This window comes from Mesitornis unicolor, unplaced genomic scaffold (assembly GCF_000695765.1).
Source record: "Mesitornis unicolor isolate BGI_N332 unplaced genomic scaffold, ASM69576v1 scaffold9890, whole genome shotgun sequence".
NCBI lineage: Eukaryota > Metazoa > Chordata > Aves > Mesitornithiformes > Mesitornithidae > Mesitornis > Mesitornis unicolor.
Genome location: NW_010156216.1, coordinates 10393 through 35588, shown reverse-complemented (window position 1 = coordinate 35588; position 25196 = coordinate 10393). Strand labels below are relative to the sequence as shown.

General features: G+C 41.2%; 1 protein-coding gene across 1 annotated transcript; it reads right to left on the bottom strand.

Annotated features, from left to right (window-relative positions):
• Nucleotides 1-462: 462 nt before the first annotated feature.
• Nucleotides 463-25145, bottom strand: RFX8 (RFX family member 8, lacking RFX DNA binding domain; the record flags this gene model as incomplete). Its single annotated transcript, XM_010182897.1, has 14 exons — nt 25096-25145; nt 21637-21754; nt 18610-18671; nt 17086-17163; nt 13145-13207; nt 11612-11675; nt 10387-10518; nt 10223-10300; nt 9595-9708; nt 8803-8953; nt 7311-7369; nt 2928-3084; nt 1301-1395; nt 463-577 (listed from the first exon to the last, which is right to left on the bottom strand). Coding segments are annotated over exons 1-14 (1336 nt in total), but the record flags the coding sequence as incomplete, so codon positions are not given.
• Between the last annotated feature and the right edge of the window lie 51 nt (nt 25146-25196).

Below are 25196 nucleotides of genomic sequence, written 5' to 3'. Positions count from 1 at the left end.
ACACAGGAAGGCATCCAGGCGGGTTTGAATTTCTCCAGAGAAGGAGACTCCACAACCTCTCTGGGCAGCCTGTTCCAGTGATCTGTACCCCTCACAGTAAAAAAGTTTTTCCTCATGTTCAGATTGAACTTCCTATGCTCCAGCTTGCTCCCATTGCCCCTTGTCCTGTCACTGGACATCAGAGAGAAGAGCCTGGCTCCTTCCTTCTGACACTCGCCCTTTACAAATTTATAAACATGAATGAGGTCACCCCTCAGTCTCCTCTTCTCCAAGCTAAAGAGACCCAGCTCCCTCAGCTGCTCCTCATAAGGGAGATGCTCCACTCCCTTAATCATCTTTGTGGCTCTGCACTGGACTTTTTTTATGGATTTTGAATTTATATCAGTTAAAATGATCTGGTGCCTCTGCCGTCTCAGGGCAGAAAGGGGCGCATCAGATAAGGGTCACAAAGATCCTACTTACCAAAACTGTCTGCATAGTTGAAGGAGATAGCCTTGCTTACTGAACTCAGTAGGAAGTTCCATCTCAGCTGAAAATCCGATGCCAGTTTCCAAAATTCCTCTTTACTCCTGCTTGGCTGCAGAAAGGGAAAAAAAATCACTTTACGATACAGTTGGTTGAAATAATTTCTTACTGTGTTGCAGAGTATTTCCTGGACAAACTGCATACAATGGTTGAACAAAGCCAGGGCTTTTTTTGTTAGAATCCTAAAAAAAAAAAGGTTGAAAGGGATCTTTGGACATCATCTAATCTAACCTCTCGCTCAAAGCATGGCCAGCTTAGTTCAGGCCTTGTCCAGCTGAGTTCTGAACACCTCCAGTTTGGAGATTTCACAGCCTTTCTGGTTAACCTCTTCCCATGCTTAGCTACTCTCATGGTAATATTTGTTCTTTTCATTTATTGGAAATTTCTTTGCTGCAACTTCTGTCTATTGCCTTATGCCCTATAACTGTGAACCTCCAGAAAAAGTCTGGTTCCATCTTCTCTGTACCATCCAATTTTGCTTTATTAGGGACTGTTATAACATACACATCTATGAAGTGAGAGCAGATACTGAAACGGCTCAAGTGGATATATGCACAGAAATGTGCTTGTAGTTGTTTGCACAGATGGAATTTTTATATGCCAATTAATTCCCTCTTTTTCTGCAGCATGCCTAAATTGTACTTATGCAAATCTGCAGTCTGGTCAGGTTGCTAGTATACAATGTAGCTCCCTTAGACTCGTAACAGTCAGCATGTAGCAGGATAAATGATGTGATCACTCATTCTTTGCTGAAATTATTAAACTATTGTTATACCTGAATGATAAAAGCCTGGAGATTTGAAGACACACAGTTCAGGAGAATCTGAATATCTATGGAAGGTACCAGCAAAGACATTATGTCGTTCAAACCTACGAAATATAGAAGGGAGGTCATTAAGTGAAGTGATTAGCTTGCTTTTTGGTTTGTTTCTGCAGGTTTTAGCATTATTTTTTCTTTTATCTCTAGCTTAAAATATATGAAGACATATGTTTATAGCATTTTGATTAATGTAATTATGCTATTACTTTAATGAGGAATAGTAGCCTACTTTGAAATCAGTCAGAATTCACATTTATGGCCATTTCCACCATATGTGCACTGACTTAGTTATCATGGCAAAGGTGGCAAGAACAAACACTTCCAGTGGGAAAGCTGGAATTTGGTTATATGCAGTACCAACTTGTCTGAGATTTCATGTGTTGAAAAAAAAATTAAGCGTGGTTTATCTGTTGACAGGGAGAAAACAGTTTAAAACAATAACAGAAAATGCAGAATATTCTGTATACCAACAGAAATATAGATAACGCTGCCACATATCAGTGCAGCTGTTCCCCCAAAAGAGTGGAAGCTACCACCCACTGCCAAAAGGTACATCACTATGGCTCCTCTCTGAATTTATACCCTTCTGAGACATTTTCCTTCAAGAAAACATATGGATAGGGTCTGTGAAACCTTGCTTATTATAAATAACAGTCTCGAAAAGCAACAAAAACAGGCAATGCAATAAATCCACCTTGGAAAGAGTAAGATCATCATTAATATAACGAGCAAATGCAATAAGAGCATTCTGCGTTGGTTTTAAGATGTATATAAATATTATCTAAACAGTTCTCCTGTGAAGCAGGCAAATTATTATTCCCACTGAAAGCAGTCATGGAAAGGCTGTGGCACATCCCTTGGTGGTGGGCCAGCAACAAAGAGCTGAGGTTTTCCCCCATCAGTTCTGTGCACACCCTTGTCCAGCTTGCCCCTCTCTTGCTGATAATTAAAATGGCAGCCCATTAATCTAAAAATCAACTTGCCATTATGTTCCCGTCCCTTTTCATTAAGTTGGCAAATGCACGATGTCATGGCTGCATGCACACTGTGTGTTTTATTGTTTACAGCAGCACATCGATTCCACAGGCCGCAATACGGCAAAAAGACATGAAAGCTGAAAGGCCAATAGCCCTTGTCCAGTTCACCATACAGTATTTTGAAATCTGGCCACAAGAAGTGATTTTGTGTACTTTGATTAATAGCTGAGGAAAATGTGAAATGCAGCTTTTGGGAACTTCTTTATTTTTTTTGTCAGAGAAAAGGATAAAAAATGAATACCCCTGTTTGTCAGCCGCCTTCTAGAAGATACATCATTTAGTACCACAAACCCCACTCCTGCTGCCATAGAAAGCTTTAAGAGAGAGTCAGAGCGGAAAGCCTTTCATTCTTTTTAAAGTCAAAAGGATAATGTTACATGCTTCATTCTCAATTTTATCGGCCCTTTTCCAGTACTTTGGGTTACAGTAAGACTGTAATTCCCATTAGGGCAGGCGCCATGAATAAACAAGAGGAAATGCTGGAGCTTTAACAATGGCAAGCAAGGGCTTAAGAGGATAGACAAAATATAGCAAAAAAGTATTACATTTGAGTTCTAAGCTGTTCTCCATCTCCTCTGGGCTCCTAAACTTCTTTTGAAAGAGGTTTCCAGGCACATCCAGGAATCCCTGATTGATGACAGCATGCAAGTCTGATAGCAGAACAGTGACTACGCTGTTGTTGTTCAAGATTGTTCTCACTGTCTATAGATAATAAGAAAACAGTTAATGCCTTTCATTTTCTCAAGCCCTTAGCTCAGTCAAAAAGCTTCCCTTATTCAATACTAGACTGTATATAACCAATCTCCAAATTGCAAAGAAAAAAATAAATCAAAGGAGATGAATCTTAAGTTGTCTTCAACAGTTCTTTTGTTCTGGGAGATGTTATTTTCAATGATTCTCTGTGTTGTCTGCGATGGAGCAGACAAGGCTAACATGCTTGAAGTATCTGGGCAATTGCCTGGGCAATTGCTTTTGCCTGGAGTTATTATAGTTATGCCAAATAATGGTATTTTGTCTAAAACATGGAATGGTGTATCAGGGCCAACTTTCCCTTGATGTTACCTGTTTTAGTACTTGTTTCAATTAAATTCAAAGGCAAACTTTCTCAAGTTGACCAAACCTTTGAGAAGGTAACAGTAACATTAGAAATATGATGTTAGTTAAAATAATATTAGTTGGGATTTTACCCCATTTATCTGCTTATGAGTCATTTGTGAATGAATCTGGCTTCATAGTTGTCCCAAAAATCATTACTCACAAAAACACTGCAATTTTCAGCCTAACATTTGATCTTCATCTCTTCACTTTCTAAAAATTTAATTGCTATCAAACAGTATTGTTTCAGATTCTCAACTAAATTATGAACACAGTGAAGGAAACTAAACCTGAAGCCATTGAAGTTTGTTAATCCATACACTTAGTCTCTCATTTCCGTATGACATCAGTAAGATCCTAAAGCCTTTGTTGAATTTTGGGTTTTTATATGAATAAAGAATGTCCAGTTTGGCCTTCCAGAGGAAAAAAATATATAAAAAATAATCGGCAAAATTTCAGTGTCCATAAACATTTTAACAAATCCCATTCACTGGGTGCTTACCATGACCCCAGAAGCAGCTGTGAACGTGGCTGCCTGTTTGTTTGCAAATGCAAATCCCAATCTGGCTATTTTTCTTTTTCATTATTTTGCTAGCTTTACTAAAGTACCAAAAGCACTCTGATTCTCCTTTGGTAATACCCTTCAGCTAAGTTAAAGAGAAGTATATTTTTTATTTTTACTTTCCAGTGTCAGAAGAAAAGCTGCTGCTTGCAAGAATACAACAACCCAAAGGCTGGGAACTACCAGGGGCTACCACCTGACTCCATGCCCTGGTGTTTTAGACTATTCACTATACTGAATATAATTTGCTAAATGACTGAGAGCCAGCTCTTACAACACTTAAATACAGCTTATGAGAGGCAGGAATCAGCCCCAGGAAACGACAAGTATCATATTCACATTCCTTTCTAGCAGGAAAGTTGCACCTTTTTACGCTCTAATGATTTCTGCATGTCCACGTAGTAGCATCTGTCAGCTTGCTTTATCTACACATGATGGGAAAGTTACTTTTTTTTTCTTCTGAATGCTGACCTTGCCAAAATTGTTCCTAATTCTCACCAGGTGGCTAAATTACTGCAAAGTACTCTACAAGGGATGGTGTGGTTACACCTTTCAGAGGCTGCAGCTGCACAGCTGCTCTGTAGTACTTCTCATTAGGAGCACTCTCACCTGCTTTGACCATCCATCTCCAGTTGAAATTCCAGGTGTGTTTTAGCCAGAGAAAACTGAGAAGGATTATTAGAAATATCAAATGACTCTTATGTGAGGAGATGAGATCAAGTTCAGCTTCAGATAGAAATAACTGAGGAAGGATGTGATGGAACTTGACAGGGAGAATTGCATGAAGAAGGGTAGAAATTTTAAAATAATAAAATATTTTTGCACACAACAGATAATCAAACCCTGGAACTGACTACCCCAAGATGTTGTGGATGCCAAAATCAAGCTGTTAAAGCCAAGATGTAGATACAACTTCCATCTCAGAATGCTGGGAGCCAGGAGAGTACTAAGTGGGAGATCACTTGCTCTATCCATACCCACTTCATGTGAGTATCTGATGAGAAATGGGATATGAGTCCACAAAAGCCTAGGACCGGATCTGACTGACTAAAACACACAGTGGTCCTTTCTGAGGGGCATCCACCTCTCCATGAAGCATCTGCATGTTGGTCACAAGCTGAAAATTTTAGACACCTGTGCTGTTCAGCTGACCATTTTCTGGTGTCTGTGTGACAGGGGGATGCATTTGCAAAGGAATATTTTGACACTGTTCATTTCCTACCCTTTTTTCGTTAAAGCCTAGTATCCATGGCTTTGGTAAGATCTCTAACAGAAGTCCTAATAGAGGCTATGAGACCTCTGAAAGACTATGGGGATGCTTATTTACAAGACTTACATAATTCCACTTATTGAATTTATAATTTTTGAATTGTGATGGGAGTAATTATCAGGTACACTGGAATTCCTTTGCCCTTCCTTTGTATCTTAGAGGCTCAAGAAAAGGTACAGATATCTACTTGTGACAACAGTGCCAAGATCTTGTCAGCGTGAACAAGAACTAGGCTCAGAATGTGCTCAGCTGTAAGGGGAGATGTGACCCAGATCCTCAGGTCTGCAAGGTTCACTTTGTGACGGTTAGATGGTGTAAAGGGGATGTAGAGGAGTCAGAAGCTGCTGCTAGGAAATTCCCCACAGCTAGGCTGAAATTCTCTTGCTCTGAATCTCGGTGGTGTAAATTCAATGTTGACTCTCTGCAGCTTTTCTGCACGTTGGGACCAGGCAGGGAAGAAGAAAAAGCTGCAGCCAGGCCCTTGACATCACGGCTTGAGCACAAGAAGAATGATGTGAAGTCAGAGAACATGAATTAGGGCATAGCTGGCACTTGCAGTCTCGCTGGATCATGTCCTTCGATGCATAAGAAGCATGGTTTAGGAGCACGTGAAGCTGAGCTCTGCAAGTATTATGTATTTCCAAAGGCTTCTGCAGTAAATGGGAACTGCGAGTGCTCAGCGCCTCTCAGAAATCAACACTTTGCCTGCGTTAGTGCATGTTTGTACATTATTATAATGTTTTAAAACTTTTAAAAATCTTTTTTTAAAGTGAAGTGTGCCATTTGTGTGTTGCTGGTGATGAGTTTTCCCAGAAAGAGAAGTTAGGTTTATTAAGGAGGAATGTGACGCTGCTCTGTGGTTCGTGAAGCCACAGTTCCCATCCTTCCTCCCCTTTATTGTGGGGACACAATGTAGTGATTTAAGCCAGGTGGCATGTTGGGACAATCTGGTACTTGCAGTTTGAAGAAGAGGAGACAAGGTACCACCTGTTCTCCTCTGCTTTATTCTCTATTCATGACCTGTCTGTTCTGCTGTGGCCTGGACCATCTCAAAAGCCAAGGTTTTTGAAGTATACAAGGACATGAAGGGAAGGAAGGCTGCAGGGAGGGTACAACCCCTCATAATGACAGAGTACTGAATAAGCTAATGAAACAATTTCCCTCACGGTGTTCAAAGCGTTAAAAATGCAGCTCTTGGATGCATTTCCTTTGTCATTGTAGCTGAGAAGAGTGATGGGAGGTGTCCCTGTCCATGGCAGGGGAGTTGGACTAGATGATATTTAAGGTCCCTTCCAACCCAAACTGTTCTGTGATTCTGTGATTCTATAATGATACTGTAAAGCAAAAAGCAGGCAGGCGTATTAATTGTTGTAGAGATTTTTGTCTCTTTCATCCCAAGGAAAAAAAGCTAGTCTGAGTGATGACCCTGAGGAGGAAAGTTCAGAGGATGCTTCCCTGCAGCACTCCTTCCAACACTGTCCAGTCAGAGGATGGAGAAGGTTTTGCCACCTGATTCCTGGGAGTCATGAAAATGATGAGGGTCTTACAGACCTCATAGCCTGCTCCCTGACCACGCAGCCTTTCTGCAGCTGGCATATCAGTGATTTCCCTTGTGCAGGCTGCTGTAGCACTCATCGGAGTGGTAAGGATGTTACATAAAGCCAATGTTAAAGTAACTCCAGCACGTGCTATCTGACTGGATTTTGCATGGATGGGCAGATACTGGAAACTATCATCTGACCCTTCCAGCTACTGTCTTTCTCTTCATGGGGAACCACTGACCATATCTCAGAGGCTTTCACAGAATCCAGAAGGAGGAAAAGTCCCCCTCAGTGTACTTACAGAAGTGGAGGGTAAGCATGATTTGGACCATGGTCAATACACAGCTAAGAACGCCTGTGCTGCTGCTGTTGTCCTACAGTGGAGCATCTCATAAATAGCCCAAATCACTTGAGTGAATGAGATGCCCAGCTTTTTTGTTTCATAGGTTCTGGAACATACCTTGACTATGTTAGAAAGGTCTGTCTTTCTCCTGAGTCTTCCTATAAACATGGCAACTTCTGTTAAAGAAGAAGAGGCAAATGTTTCATATATTAATATTTTACAGTCTAAAAGACATTAATGAAGACAGATCTTTTCAGTCAGAAAGAAGATCCCTAGGGGAGCAACAGGCTAAGGGAGGGCATGGTGGGGCACTGAGCCAGCATTTTGGCTGGGCTGGAGACCCTCACAGTTTAAAGCTTGCAAGGAGAAGCTGCCAAGGTCATCACTCTTCCTTCACTGCAAATCTGTTAACCCATGACACACAGGAGAAATACTTCCAATATTTTTTACATTAAATACTTCTTAACTGAGACTAATACTCTCTTACATGTATAGTTTGAGGTGAGTAAAAGTAATGTTAATTCTAAATCTCCTACATTTTGCTTAGAGGGTTTACATTTCCGCCTTTATGTATCCATAATTCTGCAGCCCTATTAATAGGAGTTGGTTTCTTTGGCTCTGTTTTCTCCTGTTTGTAATATGTTGTGAATATGGCAAGCATGGTCCAAGAATACCTGTTTTAAGAATAAAATGTAAAATAACTGATTCTTAGTTACAGGAAAACTGAGTATAAAGCAACTTGGAAACTTCTGTAGGCAGGCAATGGTTTTCAAGTGAAAATTTCTGTTTCTCTGAAGTGTGTACAAACCAGAAAGACCGGGATGTATATACAAAGGGTCGCAGCTGATTACTTACATATACTTCCATGCACACACATGTTAAAAACATACTTACTACGTTTGCTTTGTCAAGCATTCAAATGTAAGAAATGCCAGAATTAAGACTGCAAGTTTTCCTGGAGCATATGAACGCTAATACAGTCTTTTGTCTACGCAAGGGTCCTATGTTGCCGCTGAGGATTTGGTCTTCACTCAGCAAACAAGAGAGCAACACTGTTTTTCAGTCAGAATCTTCAGCATCAAATATAAATGTATGTACGTGCATATTTACAAACATGCACATATACACATGCCTTTGTATATACTGATTTTTTTCAAATACATCTCTAATGAGAGTCACGCTTTCCTTATGGGAGTATGGCTTTTTTACGTTTATATTAAACTACACCATAGCAATTACTTATCTGCATAAAACCACTTGCAAGGTGAGAAGTCAGAGCAGTACTTAAATTTCAGAGGGCAGACTGCATATTTTTCAGTTATCTACACAGCCAAGGTGATCATGGCAAGAGGCAGATCTTTAAAAAGATTCAAGTACACTTTAATTTACCATGAATTGGGAATAATTTTGGCCTAAATTTGTTCTCACACATTATCTGAGACTGTTTGTTTTCAACTGTATCCCAACTAACTCTAGTCTTCACTAATACTGAAGTTACATCAGCTAAAAAAGTTTTAAAAATAATTTCTGTAAGAGTCTTGTAACACAATCTTCTCTGCACCTTAAGCAAAGATTATTTTACAAAAATCTCTCTATTTCTTGACCATACCTTTCGATTTGGATGTCTGGAGCGGTAACGGAAACTCTTTCAAAGCATTAAGCAGCCAAAGTTCAACATTTTTACTGAACAGTCTGAGGTACTGCATGTGCTCCACAGGCACCTCCTTCAGGAAATTGTGCATAAGGATGTCATCTATTTTCTAGAATACAGATGCATGGACCTGCACATGATTGGTGTACTACAGATATTTACAGCAGCATGAAAAAAAATTGTTTTGATAGTTTAAATGTAAAGAAGCCCATTTTTTTTCCTTCCCATTAAGAAACAGCTAAGCTACATTTATTAGCAGAAGGAAAAAGATCCTAACAATAAACGCTGTTTCCTGTATTAATTACTAGACAGTACTGAATGACCCAAAGTAAACAAGAAGCAATTTATTTTCATCAGAAAAGTGCATATTTCTATGTGGAACGTCGCAGAGAAACGTAGTAGTGTCCTGAAAGGAAAAATAACTCTTGTAATTTGGAAAACAGTTATTAGTTGAAATTTCAGTCACATGACCTCATGCCAGAACCACAGACCATATTTATAACAGCATACACCAATGATATGAGGGACTTTTGAAGCAATATATAGCAGGAAAATGGAAGTTATCTCAAAGTCCACTGTCTTCTTTCAAAATCCATACTGTGCTGCCTCAGAAGAAGCCAAAGAACAGATTGAGGTCTGAATGAAAATCCCATTGTACAGCACATGACAAACAGCTGGCCCTTCTCCTCCTACCAAAAAGACACAAACACACAATATCATAATTACAACAAAAAAGTGTGTCTACAGTACCTTGAATAGCTGCCTATCATAGCTTTCGCATAGCTGGCATACATCTGGCAAGGACATCAGTGCTATTCTTTCAGGTGGCAGAGAGCTCCAGAATGACATGATACAGTCTTTCACCTGCAATATGGAGTCCTTTATGAAGTCTCACTGATTTTGCACTTGTGAAGTGTGAAGCCTAATTAAGTAAAGCAACCCACAGAAGCAAAAGCATGGCTGTGGAGCTGGGATCTTTGCCTGACCCCATCCTGGCCAGGCTTCAGGAAAGCATGTGGAAGCATCCCAGGGCAACAAGCTGAACCTCGCAAGGCAGCGTAGGAAAGAGGAGAGCAAGAACTGTGCCATGGATATGTGGATATGATGGAAGAGATGTGTCCATGGCCTTGTGTTTTGTGCTGGGCTCAGACCTGCTGATGTGCCAGGAATGCTCAGGATATGCCTACAAACTCAAATTCTTGGAATATGTTGTGTTAATTAAGAAATCCTGAATAATTTGACTGAATGTTTCTTTTGTCTATGAATGATCATCTACCTTAGATCAAACCATCAAGTTAATTAGCTACACAGAAACGGTTTTATCCTTAGAGTTGCTTGCTGTTGTCAGAATGAGTATGCTATTAAAGCAAAGGCATACCTTGTGCAGTTCATTCCTTCTCACCACAAGTAAAATATCTTGACAATGGCTGTAGTACTCATTGGCAAGCAGCGCAACCTGGAGGAGGCAACCAAAAAAGAGGGTGCAAAAAGATGACACAATCAAAGAGCTAACTTGTTTTCTGAGAGAATACTTGAACGTACCTTTTCATAGGGATATTTCCTCTCTAGCTCTTGCTCCCAAAGATTGAATCTTCTGAATTCAGGCCAAGAGTACTGAAATCTCTCGTCTTGTTCAGTCTTCAGATAAATGACAGATGGAGAACAGTGATAATTCTTGCTCTTAGTACATCAGAATTTATTTTGAATAGTTAAAGAAAAAGATCACAATTATCTTGTCAGCTCTGTTAAAGGTATTAAATACTTTCTTGAAATTGTGTAACATGATTTTAAAATAAGATGTATTTCTTCAGAGGAATGCTTGTCCTTTTTTTTTTAGGAAGTAGGGGTGGATGAGAGAAACAAGCATGGTTGACTAAATATTTAAATTCTGAACAGTACATTAATTTCTGTTTTTTAAAAAAGTGAATATTTAATGCATATCATCCATGTATCTATTCTATAGCACTCATATCACAGTTGTAGCCTTCTAAATAAGGCTCTGCAGTTGGGGTGACAGCACATTTCTCAACAGCTGTCATTACATCCACTTCAGAGCACTCATTGCCACACCCAAGTGCTCTGTAAAAATAAGAAAAACATCCAATCTCTCCTTTTTTCCTCACTTTGGTCCACATAAGTTTGTTGCTCATGCTCCAACAACCCCAGTGACAAGCCAACCCCAACCAGCGTGCTTAGGGGAGAACCGCCACAGATGAGGTGCTCATCTGCCCTTTTCGGTGAGCAGGGGTTGCACTCTTCTTTCTTAATCCTTCACAGAATCACAGAATATTAGGAGCTGGAAGGGACCTTGAAAGATCATCCAGTCCAACCCCCCTGCCACAGCAGGATCACCTAGACCAGGTCACACAGGTATTTAAATACTTACCGGCCCAATAAACCCTGAGCGCATTGAAAAGACACCAGCTCAGCAGCATGAGGGTCTGTCACTTTGGGCCTTAGGCAAGGAAAGTTGTGCCCCACTGGCTCCCCTAATATTCAAAACCTGAGCTGTCAGACACAATTTCCACTATCAGGGCAGATAAAATTATTTGAGCCAACGTTAAGACAACAAAAATGTTTAGCTACCAGGTGAAATAGGAGTGAGGAAAGTAAGCATTTAGTGAGATTATTATTAAGGTTATTACAAACATTATTTTGAAGAAGATGACAGAATAACTGTATTTCAACAGAACATACTATTATACCAGTTCTAGTTAAACACAGAGATATACTTTTTTCTTTTAAGTCTAACGTATCTAAAACTCACCGTTCCGCTTTTTTGGCTATTGCTCTTGTAACCAGCTGCATCTCCAAAACTGCAGGTGTTTTTACTGTGGTAAAACATACAACAGAAAAAGCCCTTTAAAATTCTCACCAATTTATTCTCTACTCAGTAAGAAAATGAGCTCAAACTGAATGGGGTGCACTGGGCTCAAGCATTGTGTTTGGGAAACAAACCCTCTGTCAATCCTGTCGTGCAACAGCCCCGTGGTTTCCTAAGGAGACTATCGACTTCACTTTAAGGTAAAACTGAATAATTCATTATAAAAACAGTGAGGTATTAGTCATTTAACAGTGCCATGCCTTCCAACTTCTTGCATCAAAATCAAGGGTTTGTTTTTGTAGTTGCAGTTCATTTGGAATAGTAACAATAATTATAAACACATCAATAATGAAAACATAACCATCCTTGTGCTGTGATTACACAGAAATTCCATTTTATGCACCCTTTATCAGTTTAGATGGCTCCTTTTTTTTTTTTTTAATTGTCCCCCATTTACTTTGCGAGCTACCGTGATGTTTCACGTGGTCAGAACTCACCTGGACCTGCAAAGTCTTGACCACTGGCTTTTGGCTGAAAAGCCAGGGATGCAGGCACACCAGGCTGCTTTCTCACTTTACCATCACCTTCCTCTCTCCCTGCCTTTTTTTTTTCCTGAGGCTAATCCTACAGGAGGGAGAGGACACGTTGCTAGGACGGGGACGTGCTGCGAGAGTTGGATTCCTCCAGTCAAGCCCCCATCTGCTGCTGACACCTGCTCACTGTCTGAAGGCATCTCAAACTCCAGGGTCCTTTTGGACTCAGCTGTTTTGAAGGGGTTTTGGGCTTTGCAGAAAATGTGCTTGCACTGGTGACTGCCAGCACTCAGGCTATCTGATCAGATCCTGCCTGCTGGGGTGTGTTATCAGCCAGGCTACGTCCTGGAGGAGCAGAAGAGAAAACATAACAGCGTATCTGCTTGGAAATGCAAGCCACTGAAAATGCCTCCTCATGCTTCTCACAGGACTGACTCTTGCCACCTGAAAAATCACCTTTCCCTCTACCATGAAGGTGGTGCACCAGTGAAACAACCAAACTGGCTGCCCAAGACAGGGCACGACACTGATATTGGCTATGTTTGGTAACTCTATTGACTCTTTCTCCCAGGCATTTTCGAGTTGGCGGCTGGACAAAGGGAAGAATGTGTAAGTAGGAATGTTTCGTAATCCTTCTTTCCAATGAGTCCTTCCTGCAGCTTTCTAAAGCCTGTGAAACAAAATTAATGAATATTTTCCAGCTCCTGCTCTCCCCAAAAAGGCGGCCAGCTGTATCTTCTGCTGCTGCTACTATGGCAACACGTAACAGCATCGCTCTCCTCCAGTGGGCTGGCTCCCGTGGCAGGCTGACTCCCAGCTCCCCCCTAAGCAGGGACTGCAAGGCAAGGTGCAAGAAGCGGTGCTCGGTGATGATTAAGTGCAATACCCCCAGGACACTAACGTTTATGTGCTCCTACTGTTAGCAAAGGGGGTTTGGACTCACCTGATTCTCTCAAGGGTGCTCAGCTGAGAGGCAGAACTGATGACTTCCTCTGGAAAGTGGTACCTGGGTAAAGACAGGACACACAAAATAAGAGGTGGGTGGGAGAAGGGGAAAATGAGTGATGGTAAAATCACAAGGTGTTTCACCATGTTTTTTGCAGAGTTTGGATGATGCTGTGGGGAGGGAACTAGAGCTAAAACGGGAAATACGATGGTGGGAATGATGGAAAGACAGAGGAGGCAAATGGGAAGGACAAAGGAAAAATGAAAGGGGGGAGGGTGGCACATGCTCATGCTGTTGACTGTCAGATTACACTGAGATTAGAAAAGCTCATTTGCTAGAATCATATCAGATTTACTTTTATTAAAAAATAATGAGTTTGCTTCACTAGAAAGTCAGAAACCCAAACCTTCCCTATTACTAGAACCATAAAGTAACTATTATTAAGCCAGAATTCTCTGGCATTTTTTTCAACATTACTATGCTCCAAGCCTCCTTGATTTGCCAGAGCAAGTGTCATTTTAGGGAGAGCTCATCCTCAAAATTCCCATTAGTAGTGGGCACCCTATTGTAATGCATATCAGTAAAATACCAGATTCCCTTAAATTTGGATAGTATATTTGGAGACCTCACAGGGTACAGTTGTGTTTATTTACACTACTTTCATAACATCATCAGAGCTGCAGTACACATATCTTCAAAAAATCCAAGATTGTTAAACAAACCAACTCACAGGTGCTTTATAAGAGTATCCTCATCCCTCAAACTCAGCCAACCAACACATCTGAAGCCCCACTGACTATCAGAAGGCAAATGCCTTCTTTGTAGTCAAAGGCAAACCATTAACATCATACTGCCATTTCTATTACACCAACAAGCAAAGCTTCCAACCTGCCAGATCCTTCACGGGCCTCATTCCTCATTACCAGCACCATCTCAATTGCCAGCTATCTCAATATGGTCAGGAAATACTATTTTCAGTAATTAGAGAGAGTGGATCAAACCATTCCTTTCTTCACCAGCCCGCAGGCTGGGTGGATTCCTTAAGTCTCTCAGCTGGGCTCCTGACTCCACCTTGCCCTCAGGTAGGTGCACCAGAAAAACCATCTGCGTGTTGGACTCTGTCCAGGCATGGGAGGGAGCAATAGTTATTTGGGACACGTTCGCTACTCAAGCAGACATCCCCTGCCTCTGCCAGAGGGAAATGGCAACAAGCCAGAGACGTGCATCCCATTAGCAGGGTCTGGTCTGCAGACCAGCATTTGGACTGCGCTGTAACGGTGCATTAAAAAAATCCTCTTCACTATAATTTGGAAATTTCCACAACAACACACTCTCAAAAATTGAGATGTTGTTGGTCAAATACCCCTGCAGCAATACTATGATTACCTCTGTGAGAACAACTTTTGTTCTTGCAGGTAGACAAGTCTTCAAGTTTTCATTGCTTTTTTCTAAATGTCAACTTTCTAATAAAAAAAAACATCTAGAACTTGCCATTGCTGGTTTTATCAACTTCGTTGGATCATGAAAAATTAGTTCTGATTTCAGGAAGTACTGAACCCTACTGAGAGGATGGTAAAGATGAGGTATTTCCTTCATGTGTTCCTATTTATTTGCAAAGGATGTACAAAACTCAATACAGATGGAAACAAACTCACTTGGTTGAAGTTGCTGCTTGTTTTCTATGTGACCTAATTATTTCTTTCAAAGTTGTGCTACTCATGCTTCTCTGGCTGTGTTTTGTGCTTTTTTTTGCTGCTTTCTATCTGTTTTCTCCTGCTGTCCTTTATCAGACACTAAGAAGTAATTGTGACACCCAGCTGCCCAGGTGTTGTGGGCCTGCACATTGGCTTGGGACAGGGACACATGGCTGCATTTACAGTGGAAGCTGTACTAATTTCAGCTGTCTGACTTCACTCAGTAGCTCAATGACTTCTTATATCTATCTTAAATGAAAGAAACACCAGACAGGATAATTTTGTAGTCAAGAGACTTTTCTATTGCAACTAGAAAGGTGATCTTTGTCTGAATATGATCTTTATATTTTGATTATTTTTTTTTAAATCTGGAAAGTTATCCCAAGAAACTATATCAAGATCACTAGATGGCTGGTTGATGCCAACCCTTTCCCTTGGTTTGACCAAATTAAATATAGTTTTTTAGGAGTAGGTGTCTGGACAGGCACCTCTGACAGCTGGTGGAGAAGGAGGCAGAGGCCTGCGGCCAGTGCAACAGCTCCGTTATGGTTAAGCATGGGGTATACCGTATTCCCCAGCCCATCGGAGAACATGAGAAGGGCCAAGAACACAAGCTATGCTGACATACGTGGGCTGGACTTAGCCAACATATCTTCTTTGGTTCCTCCTAATTTTTGTAATCTTTTCTCATGTTTCTACACTGGGAGAAAAAAAAAACAAACAACAATTCAAATTGTTCTGTTCTCTCTCTCATCTCTTCTACGACCAGATCTAGCAGATCTCCTACTATGGCCAATGAGATTGCTGTTTTCAAGAGACTGCAGGGAAACATCTTTCTTTCCCTGAAGAAGAGAGACTCAGCCAGAGGCCTGCAATGTGCCTTGAACAGTGGCCAAGACCCTTCCTGATTATGGATTTAAAATGTTAGGCCTGTTCTGGTTATACTGGGTGCATGGGTAGTAAGGGATATCACTTCAGGAAGGGTCTCATGGGAAATGAGCCTTGAGTTGCCAATGAATTATTTGTTTGGTCTCACAACAACCGACTGTTGAACCTGATCCTCTGCCCCGTCCCATTCTTTACTGTTGTCACTCTATGGGCTTCTGCAACATGACTCTGCTATTAAAACCCGTGGAGAAAGGCAACAAATCTGTGGGTATAATTTTTCCATGCTCTTGCAAAGCATGCACGCAATTAAGTAACTATAACATAAAATGTCACAGACACGGAAATAGTTTCATCATCACCAGACTATCTGGGTGCTTAATAGGCTGACTTGTATCCCTCTGACATTCATGCTACAGAAAACTGCTAGATCTCCATATTAAAGAATGGAAGCCAAAGTACAGAATTTATCCATATACACACTAAAGTAACGTACAAGTCTGTAAGAGAGTGAGTATACAAGCTTGATTTCCAAAGTCCAAGGCATAGGCTGCACATGTTTTTATTCTCCTGCACTCTTAAAAGGAGTGCAAAATTCTTACGGAATGGCAGCACTCCCCTTCTTTTTTTTTCTGGGGAGTAACACAAGTCTGTGCTTTTTTCATCTTAGCCATGAGCTTAACCATAAGAACTCCTCCTCACCTGCCCGCAACTGGACCATGCTCATGTCTACGCTTTGGTCTGCCAGAGTATCTTACATTCATCAATTACTTTTAGACTTTTAATTTTGGAAGTCAGTTTATACTCATCTTATACGTTTTCTCATTGTTGTTCCCTTACAATAAGTGATTGTAAAATCTGATTTATTTTCTTTTGAGTGAAGGAAGTATTTTCAAAGTAGTATGCCTTACTGCTTCAAGTAGTAAAAAAACCCAGATAATATGATTGTGTGGGACTCTTCAAAACAGCGCAGTGATTTATACTTTTATACATGCCTCTTCAGCCTGCTGTTTAATGAGAAAGGTGCTACAATGTCATGAAGCAATTTCAATATATTTATTTGAGCTCCCATTTAGAGTCTCAATATATTAAGCTCTTCTTTTGGCATGGGTTCCTGCATCTACATGGCTAAAACATCCAATTCAAGGAAGTCCGATTAGGCAGGACATGTTTTAAAGATGGAGCTTCTCTATTAGGGCACAGTACTTAATGGCCCAGTACTTTTATAGTGTCTATAACAAGAATAGTACTGTTGTTAAGGTTCAACAGATGATTTACAGACTTCTATGTACAGACAATATAAAGACCATCATGTGACATTTTATAATTAAAACATTTAAAAAACCAAACCTGTCATAATTTTTTTCAAGCAGAAGAGAGCAATAATGGTTATAAAAGGAAGAGTTCTTCTTGATAGTTATTCCATCATAATAATACCTAGAAAATAAAAAATTATGAACTGACAACCACAAGATTTTCAACAAGCCATCAAACAATTCATATTCCTCCTTTTAAAGCAGATGATCATCCTATTTAAACAAGAAAAGATCAAGTAAAAAAAGCTACATTTGTTTTTTAAATTCTGTTTAAAATTTATTTTTCCCAACAGAAGATAAATGCAAACTCTTTTTCACAGTTTTTTTGCCCTGGAATGATACCTTCTTTTAAACAAAAAAACTTAAGCCAGTGAATGGGGTGCACCAGATCTGTACAGGACAGTCAGCAAAGTCAGGGACCAGAGTCTTAGCTGACAGAGGTCTCTGCATGGAAGTTGAAGGGCTTAGTGCAGCAGTGCCACAGCCATTCACAGCAACCTGGGACTGGGTGGCCCATCAGTGGTCACGGCAAGCTAAAACCCAAGAAACCCACCAGACCTTTGCTAAGGTTTTTCCTGACCTTGGTGAGCAGTGGAGTTGCCATCCCTGCCACCCAGGTGCTACCAGCTGGCTTCACCTAGGCTGGGCCATGGGGAAGCCAGGGCAGCAGTGCAGAGGTTTTGGGCCACCAGCAGCCAGAGGACAGCAACCTTCTCCTGATGAGGAGAGAGAGAATGGAGGCTGGGGACTATCAGGCAGCGTGAGGAGAAGCCTGGGAGTTTCTGCAGTGAGGCACTCCCAAAATAAAGGATCTCACTGGATCAAGCTGATAGCAAGTCCGGACTAGTGGGGAAATTCACAGATCAAGTAAGGGCATGTCATTCTTAAAGCCAGTACTTGACAGCTACTCAAAATGTTTATAAAATTACTGTGTCTAAATGCCCTTAAAACAACGTTTTTTCCAGCCTGGAAGTTCAGAGTGTGATTATAAGTTTGGATGCTGAATCAATGAAAGAGTATCAAACTCTCTGTGCTTTAGGAGAGGGAAGGGAAAAGAAAGGACATGTGGGAGGAGGGTCTGAGGTGATCTGATTTAAATGGTTTGAAACTGTTTACAATGCTTTCATTGACCACCAGTGCATGCTGGGTCACGTGATGGATACGTGCAAGCTGGAAAGCACAGCCATTAATCATGGCTGCCACCCTGTGCGCCCTGGAGCCAGACTTTACCGACCCACTGTCTCAAGAGCTCTGAGTAAGGTTGTGATGTCTGGCAGATGCTGTAATAGCCAGCACAAAGCAGAGTGCTAATTGTTTACAAAACAGTCTGATCTGGAATTCATGCCCTACCAAAACAGATACGATGTGGTGTTTTTTGTGGGATTAACTCTATTTTAATGTATTTGGTGACATCACGAATCACTCTGCATCCTGCAATGTATTACAGACTTGCAACCAACAGTTCAGCTGCTGTATTACCATGCTGGAGCTCAAAATTCAGCCATTTAAAAATTTTATTAGAACAGTTATAAATAACATTTTTAAACAAAGAAAGCAAAACCAATACCTGGCACTCTTTTTTGAGCACAGCCTTCTTCTCTCCAGACCCAGGAAAACTAACCGAATAAGCTAAAAAAAGAAACAGAAGATTAGAGATACTTGGCAAATTCATTCTAAAACACAAAAACATGTTACATTTTTTTCTACTTAATCACTTACTTGCTTTCCATCATTTGCAAGCTAATACCTGTTCTTGCATACCTTTCCAATGGTAAATATTGAACTCAACTCAGTTAGGCTTTAGTGGATTGAAAGCTAAGTAACTGAAAGGATTACCTCCCTCAGGTAGGAAATACCTCCCTCAGGTTTGCTTTACCTTGCAATGAAACACGCTCAGTGCGCACACCAGGAGACCACCCACAGCCAGGTGGGGTATACCAGCTAGGGGAACTCGAAGGTGCCATGATTCTCCCATAATTTGCCAGTCCTACAAGCCTTACTCATTTGAGTAGGGTTTACTCACACAAGGGACTTTGCCTACCCACTGACTTTTGCGAGGAGTACTTGCACAACAGGGCCTGACTTATCATTTTAAAAAGACCTGAATCATCAAGCTGCAAAACAACCTTTTGACCACCGCAGTGGTAAATGTGAACTGAGGTCATGCAGCATCTGTCAAGATTGGGTCCTACGGAATAAGATACTGTCAGGATAATGATCCACTTCACTGTGTTTATTCTGCACGAGCTGTCTTATGAAGACAGAGACTGACCCAGGACAGCTGGAGCTAACATTCCCTGCATAGCAGGAACAGGAGTTCAAGCACTCAACATTGGTGATGAGTGAGGGTATCCTCCACTCAGCAGCACAAAGCTTGGACTCTGTGCGAAGTGCACTTTGCTGGTCCAAGGGCCTGCTAAAGGACAAATTTCCTCAACTCAGGCTGACATGCACCTCCAGTTCTAATGATGTCGGAGTGGTTCTGTACTTTGCACATTTCTGCATGCATCCATCCCAGCTGCTCCCTTTCTCAAGCTGGGAGCATTTTAGCATAATGCTATTCTCCTAAAAGAACAGCCAGTAAAACTGGTGTTTATGTGACACAGAATAATTTGGTTAGAAAAGACCCTTAAGATCATCAAGTCCAACCATAACCTGTATACTACTAAACCATGTCTCTAAGCACCTCATCCACCCATCTTTTAAATACCTCCAGGGATGGTGACTCCACCACCTCCCTGGGCAGCCTCTTCCAATGCCTGATAACCCTTTCAGTGAAGAATTTTTTCCTAATATCTCATCTAAACCTCCCCTGGCACAACTCAAGGCCATTTCCTCTCATCCTATCACTTGTTACGTGGGAGAAGAGACATGAGACATATACTTCTTCCTACTGCCTCTTCTACAGCAACAGCAGTGTATTTGGGCAGAGGAATAGACAGATAAGATCACTAGTGTCTTAAATCACCACAGTTTGATTCACACAAGCCTTGTCTGCAGAAGTCCTTACCGTCTGCATGCTTGTAAGGTAGTCAGGTTACTACAGCTTGATAAATTAGTAATAGCTCAGCCCATTAGCTAAGCCCTGGTAACGGATTACACATGCACTTTTAGTTTAAACCAGGGTTGCTTTAAACCAGTTCCTGCCATCTTCAGCCTTTTACTGCATGGTCCCACCCCCTGTTGCAGAAGGACAGACCATTTCAATCATTTGGGGAGCTGCACCCCAGCTTGCTCTCTTGGGATGTGTTAACTTGCACCACAATGTGCTGGGTCAGTCAGGGCCATGGGCAAAAGGTTGCAGGCACCAACCTATAGCAGCTATGGCTCATCAGCTAAGCACTCCTGCGTGACCAGACTCATGCTTCATCCATGCCTGTCCCAACTTAAAATGCGTTAACTTAAACCACAAGAAGGCTTAGCTTACAGGTGGTAACTCAATCATGATGGAGCACCCGAAAGTGTACAGACAGGATGGGATTAATTTTACCTACATGGCTACGAGGTAGAGATGTCTCAGATAGTCACTGCAGACTCTGTAGTCAGTGGCGAAAAACAGGCAGTTCTGAGGCACATTTCATCTGAACTGCCTGAGATGACTCATTTAGGGTGAGAGGAATAATTTGTTACTGTTTATTCCTCTCCATTGACTACCAAGAGTTTTTAAGGTGACGAGCTTCACGGCAGACATCTACCCTAAGCCAGGCAAATTCTACTCATGGTAATAAATCATGCTGGATCTCTCACTCAATTCTTAATTTTAAGTAAGAGTGATTAACTTAGTAAAAAAATACTAGACTCAACTAAACAGAGATAAATGATTCATAAAATGAGGTTATCCACAACTTTTACTTAAATTATTTTGGTTTTATGTTAAAACAACACTTAGTAGCTCCTACCATGGGCACTAATAGAAGAATATTAGTGGTGAAAATAGGAAATTCTGAACAAAAAGTCTTGGGCAAGAAATAATTACGAGGCATTCTTTTTCCCATAATTTGTTAAATAAAGTTGAGTAGCGATGAGTGTTTGTTGCAGTTAGGATTTCTATGTGGTAATTGCTCTGTGGGTTGTATCAACCTCCATGTATTAGAAAGCGGGAACAGTTTGAAGGAGATTGGGTTTTACATCTGCATTTGTTCTGCTTGGGTGATTCTATAACAACTTTTTTAGTGTGCGTTTGGAGCAGGATCTCCCCAAGTATACTTAAAAAGAAAGTATAATATTATGTAACAACCAAAGGGGTCTTTTAAGGACAGAGGAATCAGCTCCTCAGGACTAGTTTATTACCCTTGCGCTGTTTACCCTGGTAAAGTTTTCTGAAATATACTGGCTAAAGCAAGCTTTGTTAGCGTAACATACACCAGTCCCCTGAAGAAAATAAACTCCACCACAAAGAATACTCTTTTCTCTAGTATAACATTGTCTACATGAGAGCTTACCAGAAATATATTAGAAAAGACATAAGCATAATACATTACATATTCATTCTTCTCTGTTATTTAATCTCTTTTGATATGCAGTGTATTTGATCATCAGATTTTCTGTTTAGGTATCTGTGCTTCTTATCTTATATATCCTATCTACTCTGTACCTTTCCAAAGGTGGGTGCATTTACTGGGCAATTTGGACTGCAGCTTTCCACATACAATTCATACAGTAGCCGACAGGGTACAGTGCATCCTTCACACAAATAGAAATTATCAGTTATCCTTTAAAACAAAAACAGCAATTAGTTTATGTCAGAATTAAGAGAAAGAATTGTTAGCTTGTGATTTTAATGGCTCATCAGGTTTACAGAGTACTCTGTAATAGTTACTGTGATGTCATAGAAGCACAGAATCAAAAGGAGAGCTACTAATTTTATGTTAATCTGCACTCTGAGAAAAAAAATATGCCTATATATATAGGCCTACATATATATATATTTTCTAGAGAATATGTATACATATATAATATATGTTTTTAACTTTTAAAGTTCTACTCGCCTTCTTTCCAAAGTGTAAGAAAGCTCATGTGAGACTAAGAAATTAACCAGATCTCATAATTTTTTAAATGTAACATTGCTCTTCTAATTAGAAAAGTCTCCACTATACCAAAGATAATAATATGAGCATTTTTCCATCTAAAATGTGGAATACGGTGTTTTGGGATGAAGAGTGCACATATTATGAAGGACCAAATTCTGTTCTCATACAGCCTCACTGATTTTAGTTCAAGTTTAATAAAAGAACAGACTTTTACTTTACACTTACTATGTAACAGAACTGTCAGGGCTGAAACTGGTTTAGATGATTAAATACTCATCCTTTGGCCAAATCCCTTACTCATCCTTACTTACCAGTATGGTCATAGTCAAGTAAATGCAGCTACTCATGTGAATAAGGTGACGAAGATGTAAAATTGTTTATTAGCCTAAAGTACTACCTTCACCAGGAAAAAAAGACCTTTAATTATGAGATAATGGCAATGGTTTTTATGTCAGAAGTTCATAGCCTCCTGTAGTACAAATAGAGGAGCAAAGCTGGAGCAAAGAAGCAGAGAGATTAATTTTCAAAGCGTGACACACTGATCGTATGACAGTGTTTTCTTACTGTGACTCTGCTTCCGTTATACCCAATGATTTATGCGTATTTAATTAATTTATCAGCTGAATGCTAGTGCAGCACTGTGCCAGTTACTCACTGTGTCTTTACTGATAATCGAGTCGGCTGGGAAAGCAGACTTTTCATAATCACCAGGCGAGATGATAAGCTGGTCAGATTTTAAATCAGCATCCTCTGCTTTATAGGCAGCCTGATTTCAGGCAAACCAGTATTTATCTTTCTTTATTAGCTGTATAGGCAGTAGATAGTGGATAAGGTCCTCAGTGAACTGACTTGCTAGAACAGACTGAGCGAGGCCATGCTGGCTGTGCAGCCTGATGTTGTTTACCTCACCTTTTATTCAAGCCCTTTCTCCAGGGAAGAAGGCTGACTGCATCCCTCAGCTTTCCCCCTTTCTAGCAAAAGGTCTCAAAATACCTCACTTTAACCTCCTTGAAGCCCGTCTTCTTACACAGCAACCCAAGAGGCTGGCTCTGGCAAGCACTGGGGCTGAGATGTGTCAGCTCCTCACCACCTCCAGCCCTACCAACCCATGGCAAGGGCTTCATGGCTAGACATGAGCAGGAACCTGCATGAAAAATCAAGGATCTGCTGTGCTAGTGGAGTATTTTCCATCACAGGGCTGAAAGGTAAATGAAATTTATTTTGGATAAGAGTCCTTACTGAGCTCTGCCTTCCAGCAAGCAGAAATGCTTGTTTCTTCCAGAGCAACCATCACAAAACCCTTCGTAATTGAGCAGTCCCAGAGGAGATTAAGCCTAAGTCCAAATTCATCCTTAATATAACACCACAAGAGTCACTGGAAATGCAGCAGAAATTAATTCATGCTTCAGTAGCTGGTTTCTGCCAATAGTTTTGCCTCAGCATTTAACTATTTAGGGATAAAATATTTGGCAATTTAATTTCATGAATTTTTCCTCTATTAAAATGCCAGCCGTTTTCAAGTAACAAGTCAAACCTATTCTTAGTGCTGACACATAATATTAAAATACTGTCTGTCGGGGGAAAAAAATCCACACAGAAAAGAGCATAGTGCCCATTTTCTTGCCTATTAGCCCTGAGGTTCTCAAAACCTGAGTATTTATGGCATTTATCAAAACAAAACTGTTCATAAAGACAACAAAATCAAAAGTAGAGTGGTAAGGGAGGAATATGGAGGTGAAAGAAAAAGCACATGGGAAAAGATCACCTCAATTTATCTGCTACTTTCTATCCACACTTTCCGTGGGGTTTGTTATTTGACCAGTTCTAGGACCTCACGTGGACTACGGGTTTTTGGGGTTTGTCACCTGTTATAGGTGAACCCTTGAACCAGGCCATTATACAGGTTTGCAAGTCAGCCGTTAAACCATTTCTGCCACAAAACCTGTTTTGCCATTATCAATGCACCAACTTTAAAAAGAATTTTAAAATTTTTTAAATGTGAAAAGGTGATTCAGATGTTTGTGATGAAAAAAATTCATAAGTTCAGCCTTTCCAGGACTGTTTGTGGTTCAGTTTTATGCAGTGTCTCAAACTTATTGGATGCCCTTGGATGCACCTCTGCCTGCAGCCCTTTTAAAATGGCGGTAGGGGTATCTGTATCACAGCAAAAGCACAGACTGACTCCCGCTGCTCAGGTATGACTGAGAGGGGGAATGAAAAGATTGAAGATTAATTACTGTCGAGTTAAAAGTTCGCTTATATGTGTTGCTACAGTTTCACACAAATTTTCAACGTTGTTTACTATCTGTACTCATCTGTGCTTGGGGAAAGAAGGAAAATAACCTTGGTTTCTCTTTGGCCGTCACATGGCAGTTGAGGTTCTTCTCAAACCACAAGAAAATGATGGTGACAACCTTACTCCATGACAGAAAGTATCTCACTTGGGAGTTCAACCAGCACCTTCATCTCAGGGAAACATAACCTCGGAGAATGTCACTCACTCAGCATCTCTCTGAACGCCAGCGTGCCACGGGCTGCTGTAAAAGCACGCCAGCCACGCATGGTCCATAGGATGGTCCTCACCATCATGTCAAGTGGATGGCAGCCAGCATCCAGATCCCAATGAGTAGGCTGAGACAAAATCCCTGCTCCCCCATGTAACAAACCATGTACAGGTCAGTAAAACTGTGTGTGGGAGATGGACTTCCACGGAAATGCCCCCACTTTCAGGGCACCGTTTATGCCCCCCCATGGTGACGGAGCCACAGCACACCAGACTTTTGTCCTGCAAAACTGCAAGAAGTGCTAAAGATCCTATTCCTGCCCTCCTTGTAGCAAGCCCACCCGGTAGGTCCTTCCAGCTCTCCGACAAGGCAGGGAGGCTGAGAGACAAAACCAGCGGCGCCACCACCCCCTCGCTCTTTCCCCTCCATCCTCAGCCAGGACCACCCCTCGGACCCACCCCCCCCAAAACCCGCCCCGCCGGCTGGGTCCCCGTCCGCCGGGAAGGGGGCAGCACGCACCAGCGGATGATGTCTCTATGCTGGAGGGAGGTGCAGCTGCCCTCGGCCATGCTGGGCGATGCCGGGCCGTTGGGTAACGGTCGGCGGGGGCGGGGGGCGGG